Source organism: Peromyscus leucopus, chromosome 5, assembly GCF_004664715.2.
Source record: "Peromyscus leucopus breed LL Stock chromosome 5, UCI_PerLeu_2.1, whole genome shotgun sequence".
Lineage (NCBI taxonomy): Eukaryota > Metazoa > Chordata > Mammalia > Rodentia > Cricetidae > Peromyscus > Peromyscus leucopus.
In genome coordinates, this window is record NC_051067.1 from 86,944,073 (window position 1) to 86,961,880 (window position 17,808).

The 17,808-nt window shown below is 45.4% G+C and overlaps 1 protein-coding gene across 1 annotated transcript; it reads left to right on the plus strand.

Moving 5' to 3' along the window:
• The first annotated feature begins 2,448 nt into the window (after nucleotides 1-2,448).
• On the plus strand, nucleotides 2,449-11,105 carry Gins3 (GINS complex subunit 3). Its single transcript, XM_028871412.2, has 3 exons — nucleotides 2,449-2,801; nucleotides 4,572-4,805; nucleotides 9,162-11,105. Exons 1-3 carry the CDS (start codon nucleotides 2,616-2,618, stop codon nucleotides 9,390-9,392), a joined length of 651 nt encoding a protein of 216 aa, XP_028727245.1. The 5' UTR covers nucleotides 2,449-2,615; the 3' UTR covers nucleotides 9,393-11,105.
• Nucleotides 11,106-17,808: the final 6,703 nt, after the last annotated feature.

The window sequence follows — 17,808 nt, forward strand, 5'->3', positions numbered from 1 at the left end:
TCTGATCAGTCCAATTTCCAGGTGCACAATAAAGCCTAAGGTATGACTACATAGAGACTCTTTTACAGAGTGCATGTGACCATGAGGGTTGGTTCTACAGCTGAAAGGCCTAGAATGTAGTGTGGTCTCTGACTGATAGCACAAAGGTCAGAAGCCATAAAGTACATGTGACATCTCCCCTAAAGATGGGCTACGGTCTAGGGAGGAAAGAGTCTGGGATGATCAGTCTGAGGAATTTGGGTGAGGTCTGTCCCTTCAGAGAGCAAAAAGGTCACCAGGTCGTTAACAAGATCCACTCTCAGCTTTCTTCTGGATGGAATGCAGGCATTTGATTTTTATCTCCTCCATCGAGGAGACACCCCTTCGTGATTAACATTACACATTCACTTAGTGCTTCTCTGTGATTATCAGGACCCTTGTGCTCCCAACACCATGCTGGGGCATGTGTACAGGAAATATTGGCTTTGTGTGTGTGCTAGATAAACTGCCTTGGGACAGAGGCTTGGAATGGCTGATTTATAAACAGGTACCTTGTTTGCTGTCTCTAGGAATTAGCTAACTCCGGAGGGGTAATTCCTCCCCATGTCCCCATGGGTCAAGATATCAAAATACTGACAAGGTGGTAGCAGCAGAGTTGGCAACGGTTGGACTGTGTGACTATGTGACTGCTAATGCAGGAAGTAAGTGTGACTTTGTTGTGTAAGAGAAGCATGGAGGAAAGCTAAGGATGATGATTCCATTCATACGATGTTTATGGAGACCAGCACTGAAAAACTGGGGGAGACGAATGTAAATTTCCCTGGTTTCTTATTACCACTGCCAATGAGAATTTTAAATATCGTAGGCACAATACCGGTAACCCTAGTACCTGGAAGCCTGAGGCAGAAGACTCCTGAGTTTAGGGTCAGCTTAGGCCGCATACAAGACGTTGTTTCAAAAATATGATAGGATATTATAAGTGAAGGGAAGGCAGCATTATTTGAGGTTAAAATGGTTCATTTATAGGACTGATGAAAACAAATTTATTGCTGCCATCTCTACTACACTTTTCATTAAATACAGATATTCTTTAATCTACAGCAGGGTGACTTCTCAATAAACTTATTGTACATTGAAAACATTAAGTGAAAATTTATCCTTTAACCTACAAGATATCATAGTTTAACTCAGTCTGCCTCAAATGTCCTCAGGACACAGTTGGGCAAAATCATCTAACACAAAGCCTATTTTAAAACAAAACACTGAATATCTCATGTTATTTATCAAACACTGTATTGAAAATAAAAACAGAATGGTTATATGAGTAAGTTTTTGTATCATTGTAAAGCAAAAGGTTGTTAGTGGGACCATTGTGAATTGGGAAGTAGCTGTACACAAGATCTGGAGACATGCAGGAAATTGCCAACAGTGTCAGCACATGCCTAGCTCATCCGGAGTTTGCTTCTGATCCTGTCATGTCAACAAGCACATTTTTCATAACTGTTTTTAAAGATAAGGTCTTGCCATGTAACTCAGGCTGGCCTCAAGCCTGAGATCCTCTTGCCTCAGCTTCCCTGTTAGTGGGATTCATGTGCCACCATGTTTGACACTACTGGGATCTTTTAAACTAGCTGCCTAGAATAAATTATTTTAAACTGACTAGCAATGATTGCTAAAAGAAGAGGGAAAAAAGTAAAGAAAGTGGTGTAAATATTTTAAACATTCATTTAACTCAAGTATTTTGGCAAGAAAAAACAAGCGACTGTTGCTTAGCATATGTAAAGTTCCAGTCCATATTTAGAAGGCTATTGCTTAAATATAGTGAATTATGTGAATACATTAACAAATTGTTTCATTCAAAACTAAAAAGGGATGCAAAAGATGAACGTCATGCACACCCCCCTTCCTGTGTACACATTGCTCACAAACTCCACTACCCCAGGAATGCCCTGCAGCACGTCTCTCAACAATCCCCCTCAACGCTCATCCTTGTGTGAGTAGTGCCACAAACCCTAGCACTAAGCAACCATGACCTTTCCTTGTTCTGGACCCAAGAAAACACTTGGCACTGGAACTCTCGCGGGTAGGGTGGCTGTCAAAAGACTAACGGGACTAGTCTAATTTCCTCTTTTAGGAACTTAAACTAAGAGCCACAAGAGGAATTTGTCAGTTGACAGCAAAGCAAGCTGGAAGGTCCTGGAAAGACTTCATTAAGATTTTGTCACTCGTATGTAAATCTACCTCTCCATCCAAGTTCCCAGCCCACCTGAACCCATACCCCACCAAAATACTACAAATACTTTGTAACTCCGCACACAGTTCAACATTCGGGCTAGCGCTTGTGTTTTTGTTTCTTGAGTTGTTTTCAAAGACAAAAATTAACCTAACCACGTTCAAGATTCTAAGCACCTTTCCCAGCCTAGGCTACCAGCTGCAGGAGAACTTCCGGCCGCCTCACCCCAGGGTTTCAGCTCAGGGCGGTGACTCGGGACCAGAGCTGTGACTTCATCGATTGCTTCTGCCTGAGCAGCCGCAGGCCCGTAGGGCTCGACTGCTCGGGTCTGGCGAGTCAGGCGCGGGAAAGCCGAGTTTGAAGCCGGTGGCTGCCTCGTCCCTTGACGCTGCCGCGAGCAGCCATGTCCGAGGCGTATTTACCGGTGGAGTCCGGCGCCCTGGGACCCGAGGAGAACTTCCTGTCCTTGGACGACATCCTGATGTCCCAGGAGAAGCTGCCGGTGCGCGTCGAGACGTCCATGCCGCGCCTGGGCGCCTTCTTCCTGGAGCGGGGCGCGGACGCCGAGTCGGACCACGCGCTGCCGCAGGTGAGGCGACCCCGGGAGGCCGCGGGGACCCCGGAAAGCTGCACAGCGCTCGGGCTGGTCCCCCGCCACCGCTGGATTTGTTTTTAAACGCCCCCCCCCCCCCCCCCCCGAAGGTCTTGGCTTTCCGAACGCTGGAGGATTGGCCCCAGCTGAGCCTCGCGGGGTCTTGGTTCTGTTCATGTTTGCCCTAAAAACTTATTTGAGGTTTGTAAGTCTGGGAACTGCAAGTGGCCCTGTGCATTCTGCAAACTGATGACAGGGTCAACCTCCTGTTCCCAAGGGCCGATTCGCCAGGGTGGGCGGAAGCGGGGCCTGGCGGGGTGGAGGTGGGTGTAACTTAACCGTGAGCTAAGTTACATCCTCTCACTTAGGCAACTCCACAAAGATTGAGGAGCTTGGCCAGGGTCCCCCCGCAGTCCGTGGTGGCTTAACCAAGTCAGTCCTCGGTAAAAGGTTGCTCATTGTTCGGAGTGAATGTGGCAGCTCCGTGCACTTGCCCCTTTACCCTCCCATAAACCTAACAAAGACTGGGGTGACAAGGCCAGCGGCCTCCAGTAAGTGGTAAACTAGGATTCGAACCTGGGCCCTATGGCTTCAACTAGGAGATTTCTTTTGGTTTCTGGCCAGTCATCTCATCTTGTCATGTTTTCCACTTCTTAAGGCTTTGAAAACCGTAGACATTGGCCCTTTCTGCCACCTCTGAAGCCCCCTGACTTCAGATTGATTTCCCTTTGTTCTCTACTACCAGCATCCAGATTGGTACTTATATATACATACCATGGATGGAGAATATTCAAAGAAAGTAAAAAAGTATATTCATTTACTCTGGAAGACTTCCACTTCAGTTTTTGTTATAATCTGTTTTCTGTCTTTATTGCCTCATGACATGAAACCTCAGCCTAAGCTGATCTCATAGAAATTGAGGGTAGCAGAATGATAGCAGAGTCTGGGAAAGTGGGGGCGGGAACTTGATTAGCAGATGTCACTCTGGTGTTAATTAAGGCGTTCAGGTGTGCTGCTGAGCAGAAGAGTGACTGTAGATTACAGTGAGGCCCTTGCCCTTTTGAACAACTGGAGAAAGGATTTGGAATGTGCTCACTCTAAAGAAATGCTGTTTGAGGTGGGTGGTTAACTTGATTTAGAGATTATACAATGTGAAAGTGTATTGCAGCAGCATCTAGTACCCCTTAAACGTACCAGTTAAGAATATGTAAATAATGTAAATAAGGGCTGGAGATGTGGCCGAGTGAGTCAGGTTCTTGCTGCATTGGCATGAGAACCTGAGTCTAGATCCACAGGACCCACCTAAAAAGCCAGGCATGACTGTGTCTCTAACTCAGCAGTGGCAGGGTAGGGGCTGAGGTTGACTGCTGTATCCAGAGCCACTGACACTAGTTGACTGAATAGTAGTGTTGGGTCAGTTGGCAAGAGGACGAACTGTCTCAAAGTTAAGATGGAGAAGTGAGCAAGGAAAACGTTGTGACAGCAGCCTGTGGCCTCCACACACGCCGTGTTTACCAGGGAGACAGTGTGCATTTACCTGCCTACCCTGACGCAGACACACACACACACACACACACACACACACACACACACACACACACGGCTAGAAAAGTAAATAACAATGTAAGTCTGTGGTTCACTTCTTCATGTCACTTCGCAGTCACCAGTAGAAGAGGCAGTATTTCCCAGAAAACAGGAATTTTCATTTTTCCCCACATATGCTGACTGTACCTTCGTTTCTTAATTCTGTGCTCTTGCCTGGTGCAGGGCACAAAGCTTGAGCTTCCCTTGTGGCTGGCTAAAGGACTCTTCGACACCAAGCGGCGCATCCTTTCTGTGGAACTTCCCAAGATGTATCAAGAGGGATGGAGGACTGTGTTCAGTGCAGACGCTAATGTCGTGGACCTCCACAAAATGGGGCCCCATTTCTACGGGTTTGGCTCCCAGCTTCTGCACTTTGACAGTCCAGAGAATGCAGATATCTCCCAGTCTCTGCTGCAGGTAAGTAGTGTGAAGTGTTGGGCTGTGCATATCCTAGCAGCCAGTGATGAGTGATGGCAGCTACCAGACATCGTTTTTACCCTCTGTATTAGTCAGGGTTCTCTAAAGGAGAGACAGACAGACAGACATGAGGACTTCAATAGACAGACAGACAGACATGAGACATGAGCACTTCAGATAGACAGATAGACATGAAGACATAGAGCTGGAGAATTGGCCCAGTGGTTAAGTGTAGATGTAACCAACCATCTTAATGTAAAGATGAAAGCCAAGAGGTCAGAGCGATAGCTAAGAGCTAAAAACCTTACCCTTCACTGTCGCTGTACCTCTCCAAAAGAGATCTACTTCCTGTGTCTGTCTTTTTTATAGAGTTTCTGTTCTGCCTCCTTATTGGTTGTAAACCCAACCACATGACCTCCTAGTCACTGCCTGTCTGTACAGACCTCCAGGTCTTCTATGGTTGGTATTGAAATTAAAGGCGTGTGTCTCCAATGCTGGCTGTATCCTTGAACACACAGAGATCTACCTAACTCTGCCTACCAAGTGCTGGGATTAAAGGCGTGCGCCACCAACACCCAGCTTTCGCTATGGCTTGCTAATAGCTCTGACCCCCGGGCAACTTTATTTATTAACATACAAATCACATTTCAGTACAAATAAAATATCATTATAGTTAAGAGTACATACTGCTCTTTCAAAGGACCCAAGTTCAGTTCCTAGTACCCATATCAGGCAGCTCATAACCATCTGTAGCTCCCGCTCCAGGGAATCTGACACCCTTTTCTGGTCTCCATAGACACCATGTACACAGACATAGACACACATACATAAAATAAATCTTGAAGTGCTGAGGCATTAAACATTTTTTTTTTAAGATTATAATCTAGTTACAACATTTCTCCATTCCCTTTCCTCCCTCCACTCCCGCCCGTATGTTCCTCCCCAGTCTCCTCCAAATTCGTGGTCTTTTTTCCACTAATTGTTATTGCATGCATATATGTATCTGTATATACATATATATTCCTAAATATAACCTGCTAAGTCCATATGATGTTTCTTGTATGTATGTTTTCAGGGCTAACTCTTTCTAAAAAATAAATTGAAAGAGTATCTGTGGGTTCTCAGATCAATAAAAAGCTTTTAACTGGAGAAGAAAAAACAACTATTAAGGCGATTTATTAGATCGACTTACATGATATGGTCTCAGTAGTCCAACAATGGCCGTGTCACACCAAAGAGACTAAGAATCAGTAGTTGCTCAGTCCACAAGACTGGATGTCTTAGCAGTCCCAGTCTGGTGCTAAACACCTGAGGATTCTCCGAGAGCTGCTGGTTCCTAATATCAGCTAAGGAATGCCACCCCAACGGAGTAGGTGAACTTGCAAGAGTGAGGGCAGGCAGACAAAGCGTTTTCCTTCGTCATGTCTTCATCTGAGCTGCCCTCAGAAGGTGCTGTCTACATTCAGGGTGGGTCTTCCCATCTCAGATGAAGACAGTCCCTCATAGGAGGCCCTAGCAGCCTGCAGCTCAGTTGACTTCCAATCCAGTCAAGTTGACAACTTAGAGTAGCCATCACACTTGGGGAGACGTGTGATCCATAAACCTGGTTTGTGGGTGTTCTAGGGTGGCCTACACTTCCACTGTTCTGCCAGTTTTTTTTAATTGATCTAGGGATGTAGACCAGTGGTCCAGTGCCTGCCTCTTATGATGTGAAATAAAACCTATAAAGGTTTTTACATGATATATCCTGGAAGAGTGAGAAGGGGACTTAGGGATGGATATGATCAAGATACATGTATAAAATTATCGAAGAATAAATAAAAGATACTGTATTTTTAAAAAGAAAACAACAGTTTATCAGACTGCTATCAGTCACCTGACCAGGAGTCCACCCCAGAGGAAAGCTTGTTCACCTGAGGACATGCTGAGGAAAAGGGAAGGATAATTGCCTCTTAATAAGTTAATATATATACACCTTTCCCAGATGGTCTTCGTGCCCTAGAGCTTTGCCTTTTGGACACTGGCCAAAAAGCCGCAGCGTGTTTTCTCCAGCGCCCTGGGGTCTCTGACTCATCTGGAGTCCTTTCTTCTTCTGTCACACAGCTGCTTGCCAGCTTCCATACAGAAGGCATGGCTTTCTCTCTTCCTCTTCTCCATCTTGCTTCCTTGGCAGCCGCCGGATTCCACAGTTTGTCCTCCCTCTTGTTCTTCTCAGACTTTAATAAAATTGTCTCCGGCTTCAAAACAAAAGTGTTTTACACATTTATAGGGTCCTATATAATGTTTTAATACATGTATCTATTATATAATGTTTATGTCAGTTAAACATGTCTATCTACAGTATTCATTCTTTTGTGTGTGTGTCTGGTGTGTTTACGTGTGTGCTCATGTTAAATGTGTGAGTGCAGGTGCATTCTTGCCCCGGCACACATGGAGTGGTCAGAAGACAACTTTGGGGGTCAGTCCTCACCTTCCAAGGTCTCTTTTGCTATTGACTACGCCAGACTGACTAGTCAGTGAGCTCGTCTCCACTTCCCATCTGACCAGTCAGTGAACTAGTCTCCACTTCCCATCTGACCATTCAGTGAGCTTCCTGGAGTCTCGTCTCCACTTCCATCTGACCACCGAAGCAGTGAAATTACAGATGTGCAGTCCTTGCTCGGCTTTTACATGGGTTCTGGGAATTCAGACTTGGGTCCTCACATTTGCATGGCAGGTGCTTTCCCCAGTGACCCTCCTCCTCCTCCTCCCCAGCCCCTTAATCATTTCTTCTTTAGCGTTTTGAAATGCACAGTTCATTATAGCCATCTGTAGGCACTTTATTGTGTGGTAGCACCCCAGAACTTCTTGTTCTTATCTGATACATTTAAAAAATGTATGACCTGCCTCTTCCTTTTTGTATTTACTTCCTAGGACCTAGGTTTGATTCTCAACACTTAAGGCTCACAGCCTTAAGTCTTATTCTGTGGCTGTCTGATACCACAAAATTAAAAGAAAAAAAGAAAACATTGCTGTCCATTCAGTAAAAGCAGTTCATACCCATCCTGTAGACCAGAGGTTGAATTAAAAAACTGTAGAATGGAAAGCTAAAAAAGAGGGAAGCATGCGTGTTTCACCGAGACTTGGACTTTCTATTGCTGGTTGTTTGAGACAGGGTGTCTCACGAAGTTACTCAGTGGCCTCTAACTTGCTCAGCGTTCAAGACTGGCCTGTACTTAGGGTCCTCGGTCTCTGAGTATCTGGGATTACATTCTGTGCCAACAGGCCCAGCCCCCAGGACTTGTTGAATAAAGTTTTCTTTTTTAAAGTGAGTTGTGTGTTTTCTTTTTCCATCACTGCTTTCAAGTGTTTTAGAGTTGCTTCTAGATTAAATGATTTTTACTGTGAGACAATAGAAAAACTGGATCGGGGCCTGTGGTTTTTCCTCAGAGCTCTTTGCTCTTACACATCTCCATTCTGCTCTTTGACTGAGAAAAATAAAAACTGAATCCAGTTGATCCCAAATCCCATCTGGTTGAAAGCTGTTCATTTTCATTTCTGTAGTCATTGTTCCCAGTAACGACAGGCAGTGCTTTTCCAGGGCCTCTGTGCACCAGCCTCTTGCTGTGCGCCAGCCTCTTGCGGTATGCTTTACATATATTGCTTCGCTGGTTTTAGTAACAATCCATTGGATTTCCATAACAACCTTTTTTACTGTAAAAGAAACAAAGACTTTCTTAAGTAGTAGGGGGCACCCAAGCCTCCTGGGTGAGTCCCGAGACCAAACTGAAGCCATCCAAGTGTTCCAGTATAGGGCGGGATAGAAGGCTCAGTGGTAAGAGCACACATTGCTCTTGCAGAGGACCCGAGTTCAATTCCCAGCACCCACTTCAGGTGGCTCACAGCTGCCTGCAGCTCCAGCAGCATGAGGGCATGTGCAATCACATCGATATACACATATCCACATAGTTGAAAAAATAACAATAAGGCCATATATGGTGGTGCACACTTTTAATTCTAGCACTTGGGAGGCAGAAACCAGTAGATCTCTGAGTTCCAGGCCAGCTGAGGCTACATAGTGAGACCCTGCCCAATAAACAAGTAAATACATAAACCGTTAACTGCTTCAGTAAGAACAATACATCTGAGGGCCAGCAAGGCAGCTTAGCAGGGTAGAGGCACTTGCAGCTGAACCTGATGACCTGTGTTAGGTTGGTGGAAGGACTGTATCCCACATGTTGTCCTCTAACCTCTACTCACATACATGGTATCACATGGGTGCCCCGTCTCCCCCTAAAAATAAGTTAACAGAAGGTTTTCAGTGTGGCTGGCGTGATGGGATGTGATGTTGCCCCTGATTCTCTTACTTTTTTTCAGACTTTTATTGGACGGTTCCGCCGCATCATGGACTCCTCCCAGAATTCTTACAATGAAGACACTTCAGCACTGGTCGCCAGGCTGGATGAGATGGAGAGAGGCTTATTTCAAATAGGGCAGAAAGGGCTGAATGACTTTCAGAGCTGGGAAAAGGGTCAGGCTTCTCAGATCACAGCGTCCAACCTCGTTCAGAATTATAAGAAGAGAAAGTTCACTAATATGGAAGACTGAACAGCACTGCAACTCATGGATTTATCTCTGTGTCCCTGACAAGACCTAGTTAATTTCATGGGTGACCCAACTGTGTACTGCTTCAGGGCTTTTGACCTTCAGCAGGCTCCAAGCTTGGAACTACCTGGTTGGGGGCAGATGTGCATGCCCTTGATCCTGTTGGTCTTCCTGGACTTCAGTTACCTGCTGTTCCACAGTGAGGCCTTTTGACCCGAGAAAGCCGCTCAGGAGCCAGAGTCCATCTTAAATAAGGATCTTGGACATAGACATAGTCAAGTTGGAACTGGGATTCCTCAGGTGCCTGGTCTTGTTGGCTGCAAAGGACAAGTACAAAGTGGGTCATCTCTGCCTGTTCACAAATTTCTCTTAAGCTTATTTGCCTTACCTTCCTCATGGCTGGACAAAGGACATCATCCCCACCATGCTGCCCGCCTGCTGGGACTTACCCCAGTTTCCAAAAACGGTACATTGGGAGGAAAGGGAAGTCAGATGAGTGGCAGAGCAGAAAGGAGACGACGTTGAGCTCTTGGGCCCTGTAATCCGGGCTTTTGACCTAGAGTTGCATCCCTTCAGTCCACCAGAGGGGCCGTGGTGTGTCTGTCAGTGATCTCTAGAGCACTGGCACTTGTTCCATTCCCCGTCTAGAAAAGCTGTCAGGGGGGTGTTAGGAGTTGAAAAGTAGTTATTAAAGGGTGTTTACCAGCCTTTGTGATATCTACACCAGGGCTTACACTGAAGAGCCTCAGCTGAAAAACAGCCTGGTAAGTGTTAGTAGGGAAGACTCCTCCTTTACATTTTTTTCTCCAGGGTTAACTACTGCAACATTAATGCAAAGAGGACCCCTGACCACTTACTGGGAATCTGTTTAAAATTGCACCCGAGGGATGAGTTCTCCAGACCCTAGGCTATCACTGGCAAAAGCCTCATTTCCTAGGGCCATTTGGATTGTCTGGTAGGCAGTTTCTCCATACCACTGGCCACCCCTGGCATCCTACAGCTACTGGAAAATATCTTCATTGTAATTACGGAGAGATTTGGGTGCCCAGTATTGTAGTGGATGCTTAAAATGACAGATGCATGTAAATGCCTGTCTTAGCACATTTAATTAAATGATGGGCTTTGCATTTTGTACATGTGCTGTCTAGTTTCCAGGCTGCCGGGAATCAGCAAGTCATCTAAGGGTGTGGTCTTTGATCTTATTTGACTGTAATGCTCAAATCTGTGTTTCTACAGCTGCATTTCTGTTTGTACAATATGCATAAATACTAGGAACATTTTCTGGGAGTGTGCTCTGCCCTAGCAAAATGACACTTCGTTCCTACCACAGCTTTTATGCACATTCAGGGCCCAGGAACCAGGGGCAAAGAGTGTGTTAGCCTAGCTTTTGGCGGCTCTGCTTTCCAGGTAGCTTTGTTTGTAAAGATAATACTGAGAGTGCTGATTATCTTTCTTTTTAAAAAGCATAAAACAAGTTTCCTCAAAGGCCACATATTCAGAACTTGTTTTAAATTTTGAACAGATTATATCATACACAGTTTTCAAACCCATGTTCAGTTACAGTGTCCTTCAAGTCTGTCGGACTATTCGTCATCCCAGAAACCACCCCTCCCCAGTTCAGGTTTCCAGGTAATTGTTTAATTCATTCAAAGAATTGATTTTTTTTTTCTCAAAAAGAATGAATTGTCTCAAGTATTAAAGTGCTTCTAAAATTCAGAGAGTGAATGTGTGCCTTTCCCCTCAGGGCTCTCTTCAGGTAACTGACCGTATTATAGACAGAAGACTTTGTTCACTCTGCAGGTCTCCCCAGGGCCACACTGGACTCGGAGAGGAGTGAGGCAAGGCTGTTTCTGAGTTCTTGCCGCTGTCCCTGACAGCTCCAGGCTTAGGCTGTGGATCTTTGTCTACCTGCTGATGACTCCCAAGTTCAGAGTTCTGGTTCAGCTCTCACCCTCTAATCCTAGACTTGTACCCAGCTACCTGTGTGGTGTTCACTAGCATCTGACAGATGGAATCATGGTCAAGACTGAGTTCCCAGTCTTAGCCCAATCCACCCTTGTGGCCTTTTTCCTCTCTATTGGTGACAGCTTATCTTTCCTTGTCCTTTTGCTCAGGACAAAAAAGTGAGTACTAGGCTAGCCCTTCCTATCATTCTCCATCTCTTTTAGGCCTACCTTTAAGTAACTGACCGTCTTTCCTACCTCACCTACCTGCTCCCAGATGGTCTGGCCCAAACATCAGATTCAATCGGCGTCTTCCCATCTGAGTGGAATGGCCACCCCATCATCCTAGCAGTATTCGTTAAAAACTCTGCCTTTAGCCCACTGACCAATAATCACCTTTCTCACAGCTTCTGTGGCAGGAACAGTCTGTTTCTTATTTCACATAAAGATTCCACTCTCTCCTAAGAATGCTGAGTCTCTTACAGAGCTGTTCACTTCACGTCGACATCACGGAACCAGGGAACTGCTGTGTCCGAGGTAGTCACACAGGAATGGGAAATATTAAGATCTCCAAAAGCTCGTTTAGGAGATGGTTTCAGAGCTGCAGAAATGTAGCTTATGCTTAGCAGTCAGGAGCCCTGGGCCCAGTCCTCAGCACTATTAAATTCTACATGGAATTTCTTGTTCCATCACCAATCTTCAAGGAACCTCAAGAGGGCTTTTTAATCTGTATTCTTGAAATGATGGTGTTTGAGACCAAGATTGTCCTTTGCAAAGAAAACTTACTCGTGTTTCTGGAAGTATTTTTGGTTTGAAGAGGAAAATACGTACTTCAGGGACTTTATAGAACAAAATGTAGACTATATAATTATGAGATGACTCTGGATAAAAGTGCTTGCTGCCCAGCGTGACAACTTGAGTCCAATCCCCAGGGCCCGCATGGTTGAAGGAGAGAACTCATTCCCTTAAACTGACCTCTGACCTCCACATACGCACCAAAGCCCGTGTGTGTACATGCACACAAAATACATTTTAATTTTGTTTGTTTGTTTTCGAGACAGGGTTTCTCTGTGTAGCTTTGTGCCTGTCCTGGAACTCACTCTGTAGACCAGGCTGGCCTCGAACTCATAGAGATCCGCCTGCCTCTGCCTCCTGAGTGCTGGGATTAAAGGCGTGCGCCACCACCGCTTGGCTAAAATTTTTAATGTAATAAAAAATTACTCTATGCACCATAGTCTCAACATTGGTTGTCTAGCAAGGTGAACCTTTTAACCTGGACTGCACGAGCAGTTTTCTAAACGGTGGTTAGGTGGGACTGGGGAGATAGTTCAGGCAGTAAAGTGCCAACATTAGGACCTGAGTTTGATCCCAGAAGCCGCGTGCAAATACCAGGCATAGTGGTTGCACACTTGTGATCCTGGCATTGGGGGGCAAAGAGAGGCAGATCCTTGGAGCTCACCTACCAGGCAGCCTCGACTACTTAGCAAGCTATAGGCCAGCGAGAGACCGTCTTAAAAAAATGTACTTATGTGTGCATATGCACATGTACCCACATACACAAACATACACATAGAAAAACAGTGGAATTCTCTAGACCTAGAGAAAGGTCTCTGAAAGTTGGAATTCTATTGCTAACTATTGATATGCCCTCTTGAGTGACCTTCCTTTATAAGTAGTAGTGGATAAAATGCACAGTGAAGGGAGGGCCAGTCAGCAGAGCCACTGTGCTGGTTCCTCTTCTCGTTGCTATGCAGGGTCAATTTTGACTTGGTTTAAGGGGACTGGGTGTGGACATGGCAGCAGGCAGCTTCTGGCCATGGGGACATGCAGCTGGAACTCACCTCTTCATATCAGCACAGCAGGAACAAAGCCAGAAATGGAGCCTGACATTAAAGCTCCTGCCAGCCCTCAGTGACCTGCTTCCTCCAGTGAGTCCTGAAGATTCCATATGCCCCCAAACAGCACCACCAAATGGGGACCCTCAGTGACCTGCTTCCTCCAGTGAGTCCTGGGTCAGGTCACACTAAAGCAACACCATCTTACTAGAAGCAAGGGAGGGACGGAGCAGGTGGGCGGGCCTGTTTTGCTTTGGGCATTTCATGTTTTTTTTCTGGCCTTCTGCTTGTCTGCCTAGTGAATCCAGCAGACAGTGTAAGCCAAATGGTTTGCTTGGCAAGGAGCAGCATCCTCCATCCCGGCCCGAAGACAGGAGAAGAAGACAAGGAAACTTCAGGGGATGTAAGAAGAGAAAGGAGCCCCTGATCCTGGAGTTGGGTTGAAGTCCTTCATCCACTGAGCCAAGAACTAAGGTACAACCAACAAACCTGCTTTGAAGATCGCCTGCAGAGATGAGATTCCCTTTCCTAAGATAGAACCTCAGACAAGGATGTTAAAAACAGTAAATAAAAAAGGTTACTTGGGCCGGGCGGTGGTGGCGCACGCCTTTAATCCCAGCACTCGGGAGGCAGAGCCAGGCGGATCTCTGTGAGTTCGAGGCCAACCTGGGCTACCAAGTGAGTTCCAGGAAAGGCGCAAAGCTACACAGAGAAACCCTGTCTCGAAAAAAACAAACAAACAAAAAAAAACAAAAAAAAACAAAAAAAAAAAAAAAAAAAAAGGTTACTTGGGGTTAGAGTATCTATGACTTTAGTATTTTTTAAACCTAAGCAACACACCTCAAAACTGCCTTACAATTTCTTCTTAAAAAAGGAAATGCTTAAAGAAAAATAAACCAGCTTGTATTTTTGTACTTGTTTTTAAGAAATCACTTAATTTTCAAATCTTGTTTAAATTATTTGAGCAATGTAACTTCCAAAGCACAGAACTATAGACACCTGCATGTGGCTTTCTCAGGAGTTTGCCCACGTATTGGGTGTGTACTGCCTTTCTTTGTCTTCAGGAGTTTGCTCTGTGTCTAGGATACATACAGATGTCATTCTCTCAGGTGTCACGCTCTCAAATGTCCTTAGATTTAATCACGCACGTTGTTTCTTATCTCTACTTAATAAACTCACTGACTCTGCTTCCCTCCGACCCATCCTGAAGGTCTTTCCTGTGCATGGTCAAGGACCCAGCATCATTTGGGTGGTGGTCCCTTAGGAGGAAACTCCAGAGTCTGGCAGCCATCCTGGGCTGTGTCTGCCTGCTACTGCTGATAGTTCCGTTCACTATCCTGTTGCCTCCCTTCTCGTCTGGGGAAGGTACATGGTCTTTACTGTCCCCAGAAGGTCTCTTCCTGCCTGCTTTTCCAAGATCAGAGTCGGAACAACTAAAGATCATCATTTCATTAAACTACTTGGAAATAATTTTGAATTTATAGAATAATCGTAAACACAGGACAAAGAGTTTTCCTGTATTCTTTCCAGAATGTCTTTAATCATGGTACATTTTCAAACCAAGATGTTAACATTGGTACAACATGTTAAACCCCAGGCTGAATGCAGACTTCACCAAATATTCCACTAATGTCTTTTCCTATTTCAGAATCTGATCCAAAATCCTGTTACACTTAGGGAGCCATCATTTTAAAAGGTAAAATAGCATCAACCTTAGGTCTATATTTTGGAAGTTCAGCTTACTGGAGCAGTTTCATTGCATAAGGCGGAGAAGGGAGGGTATCCAGGCCAGCTAACCCTACTGATTAGCTTATGAAGGCGAAAAATACTCTTCACTTTTACTCCTAGTGCTTACATCTGACAGAAAAGGATAGCTGATTCTACTTAAAATTTCTAGCATTCTCCCTCTGACAGTCAGTAACTTAATTGTCTCTCCCTTTCTCTGCTGGCTCCTCGATAATTTTCTTGTGTCTAAATGAGTTTGGAATGAGCACGATTTTATATACCAACATTATTAACAAGTGTCGGCACAGCTCTGAAAATAGTGCCTGGGAGTCACTTGTTTCAGAACTCAGAACAGAGAGCCAGCTTCTGCTAGCTCCCACCCGCGGCTAATTACAAAAAAAAAAAAAGTTCCAAGCCCACATGACAACTTCAGCCCCAGTTTCATCCTTGAGGGAAAAAGCTAGCTCCACCACGCAATTTGCATGATGAACTAAAGCTAGCCTGGGACACTCTCTTTGGACACAAAAGAGTAACTGAGTAGCTAAGAAGCATAGGTTTAAATGCAGCAAAGGTGCATTGAAGGGAAATGGGGTTCGTTTTGAGTCCTGGAGACGCCTCTCTCTCTCTTCAAGAGCAGAACAGTTTTTAAACTTTCAAAGAACAGTCATTTTCTCAGCTCTTCATGGTCACTCTTGCTAAGAAGGTAACCCCAGGTCCTCCGTTCATACTTTTCAATTCAAGACACCAGGTTTTAGTAATATGCTTCTTTTCAAGTAATGGCCAGTCCAGGAAACATTAGCTGAAGATAATTAGCTCAGGCTTTCATTGATTTTTCAGAGGGTCCTACCAGCTGAATTCCTCAAATCATTCCAAATATTTTTAGTGGGCAAAAGAGTCATATGCCAATGATTAAATTATGTTGCTGTGTGGCCAGCCATGACTATCAAGTCCTTTGATTTTTAAAGGCTTTATTTTAAAAACCAATAAAAATTAAAAACCTTATTTCATTGAGATGCTGTTGTTTCCGTAGACCATTGTGATTTTAAAAGGCTTTTCTACCAACTGCAAATAAAACAAACCACCTAAAAACCATTTGCCTTGGGTTATTGTGTGTGCATCTGTAGAGAGAACAGAGTGTTCCGCTGAGCTAAATGGGGAAGAATGTACCACTGTGGAATTACAGCTAACACATACCCACCTCCTCCTTGTCATCCAAATGGGTATGGTGAGGTCCCTCGTGGTCCCACACTGCCATGTCAGTCTCCTGGGAGAGATATTCTGTCTTTAGGACATCAAGAAAAAGAACTAATGTATGGAGGCTGTGGAGGGCTTAACCCTTCCCAAACTGAGAGCTGAAGGGCCTCTGGGAGGAGCTGGTCCAGACAGGTGAAAACACCTCTTGTTGGCTGGGTGGGATGATGCATGTCTGTAACCCCAGCGTGCAGGAAGCCGAGGCTGCCTGGAGGTTTGTAAGTTCGAGGCCAATTTGGGCTACCCCATTTCAAAGAAGAAAATAGTTTTTGTTTGCGTTTGATGCGTGCAAAGGAATATATGTAACTTATTTTTATGTTACGGCATGTTATAATACAGTGAATACCCAGAAGTTTCCATTCCTTTCTAATACAATCATGTGCCTCCCGCCATTGCCCACCACTTCATTATTCTCCAGAGGAACTGTTCTTCTGGACTGTACGTTTCTCCTTGGTTGTTCTATCTGATGAATATCTTGTTTGGGTTCGTTTTTACAGTCTGTGAAGATAATATACTCCCAGATGTGTCACAGATGGTGGGCTGGGGCTCTTTTGCTCTGTCGAGATAGGAACGAAGCTACATAAGGGGCAGCTCTCTCTGCTCTACTAGCCAAGGTCCAGAGGCTCAGGCCGGGGTCTTCACAGACGTAGGCTTAAGGCTTATCTTGTCAGATTTTTGGAAGCTAGAAGTGTGTTGCTCCAGGAGCTCAAGGCAGAGCCTTATTGCTTTGCACTTAGAGTGTCAATGTCCGGAGGCTGGAGTTCCAGCTCGGAGGCGTTTGTGTGTGGGGAAGCGTGGCTCTTCGATCCGTGGCAGCCCTCTCAGTTCCGCAGGGGACCTGCTGCCCTCCCAGTCCCCGCCCCCACCTCTGGCTCTTTACAGCCTCTTCCCACAGTCTCAGCTTCTGGTAGACTCTGCCTTGCTCACTGTCTGGAACCCTTCAGCTGCCTCCCTAGCGCTACCGTTCAGGTACTGGACCAGTCCCGTATCAGGAAGTCCAGCTTGAGTATTGGGCCTCTTGGCCTCCACGGCACTTCTGTATTTGTAGCTGTCTCTTGCTGTTAATAGTTCTAAGCTCTGGGTAGCGGGGACCCTCTGTGGCTGCTGATTGTCCAGAACCCTTCCACTCCTCTCAGCAGCTGTCACTACCAGGGCTGATAGCTCCAGGTTTTTGTCTGATCTTCATGCACCCTGCTCTGCCTTCTCTATGCATGAGAAAGACCATTTGTAGGAAAAGCCTACTTGAGAGAAGTTTTTTTTATTGGAACCTGAGGTTGGCACACTGGGGGGGGGGTGCAGAGCAAAGAGAGAAACCTCAGATTAACAGAGACTGGTGTGTTAGTTATGTCCTCATTGTTGTGATGCTACCCAACAGAAGCAACGTGTTTTTGACATTTTAAAGTCTTTTTAAATTTCCTTTTTGTGTGTGAGTGTTTTGTGTGTATGTGCACCGCATGCATGCCTGGAGGTCAGAAGACACCATCAGATCCCCTGGAACTGGAGTTACACGTGGTTGGGAGTCACTGGTTTGGGTGCTTGGGAAAAAATCCCAGGTCTTCTGCTAGGGCAACAAGTACTTTGAACGGCAGAGCCATCTCTCCAGCCCCGAGAGAAGCAAGTTACAGGAAGGACTTGCTTGGGCTCACAGTTAGTTTCATCACGGTA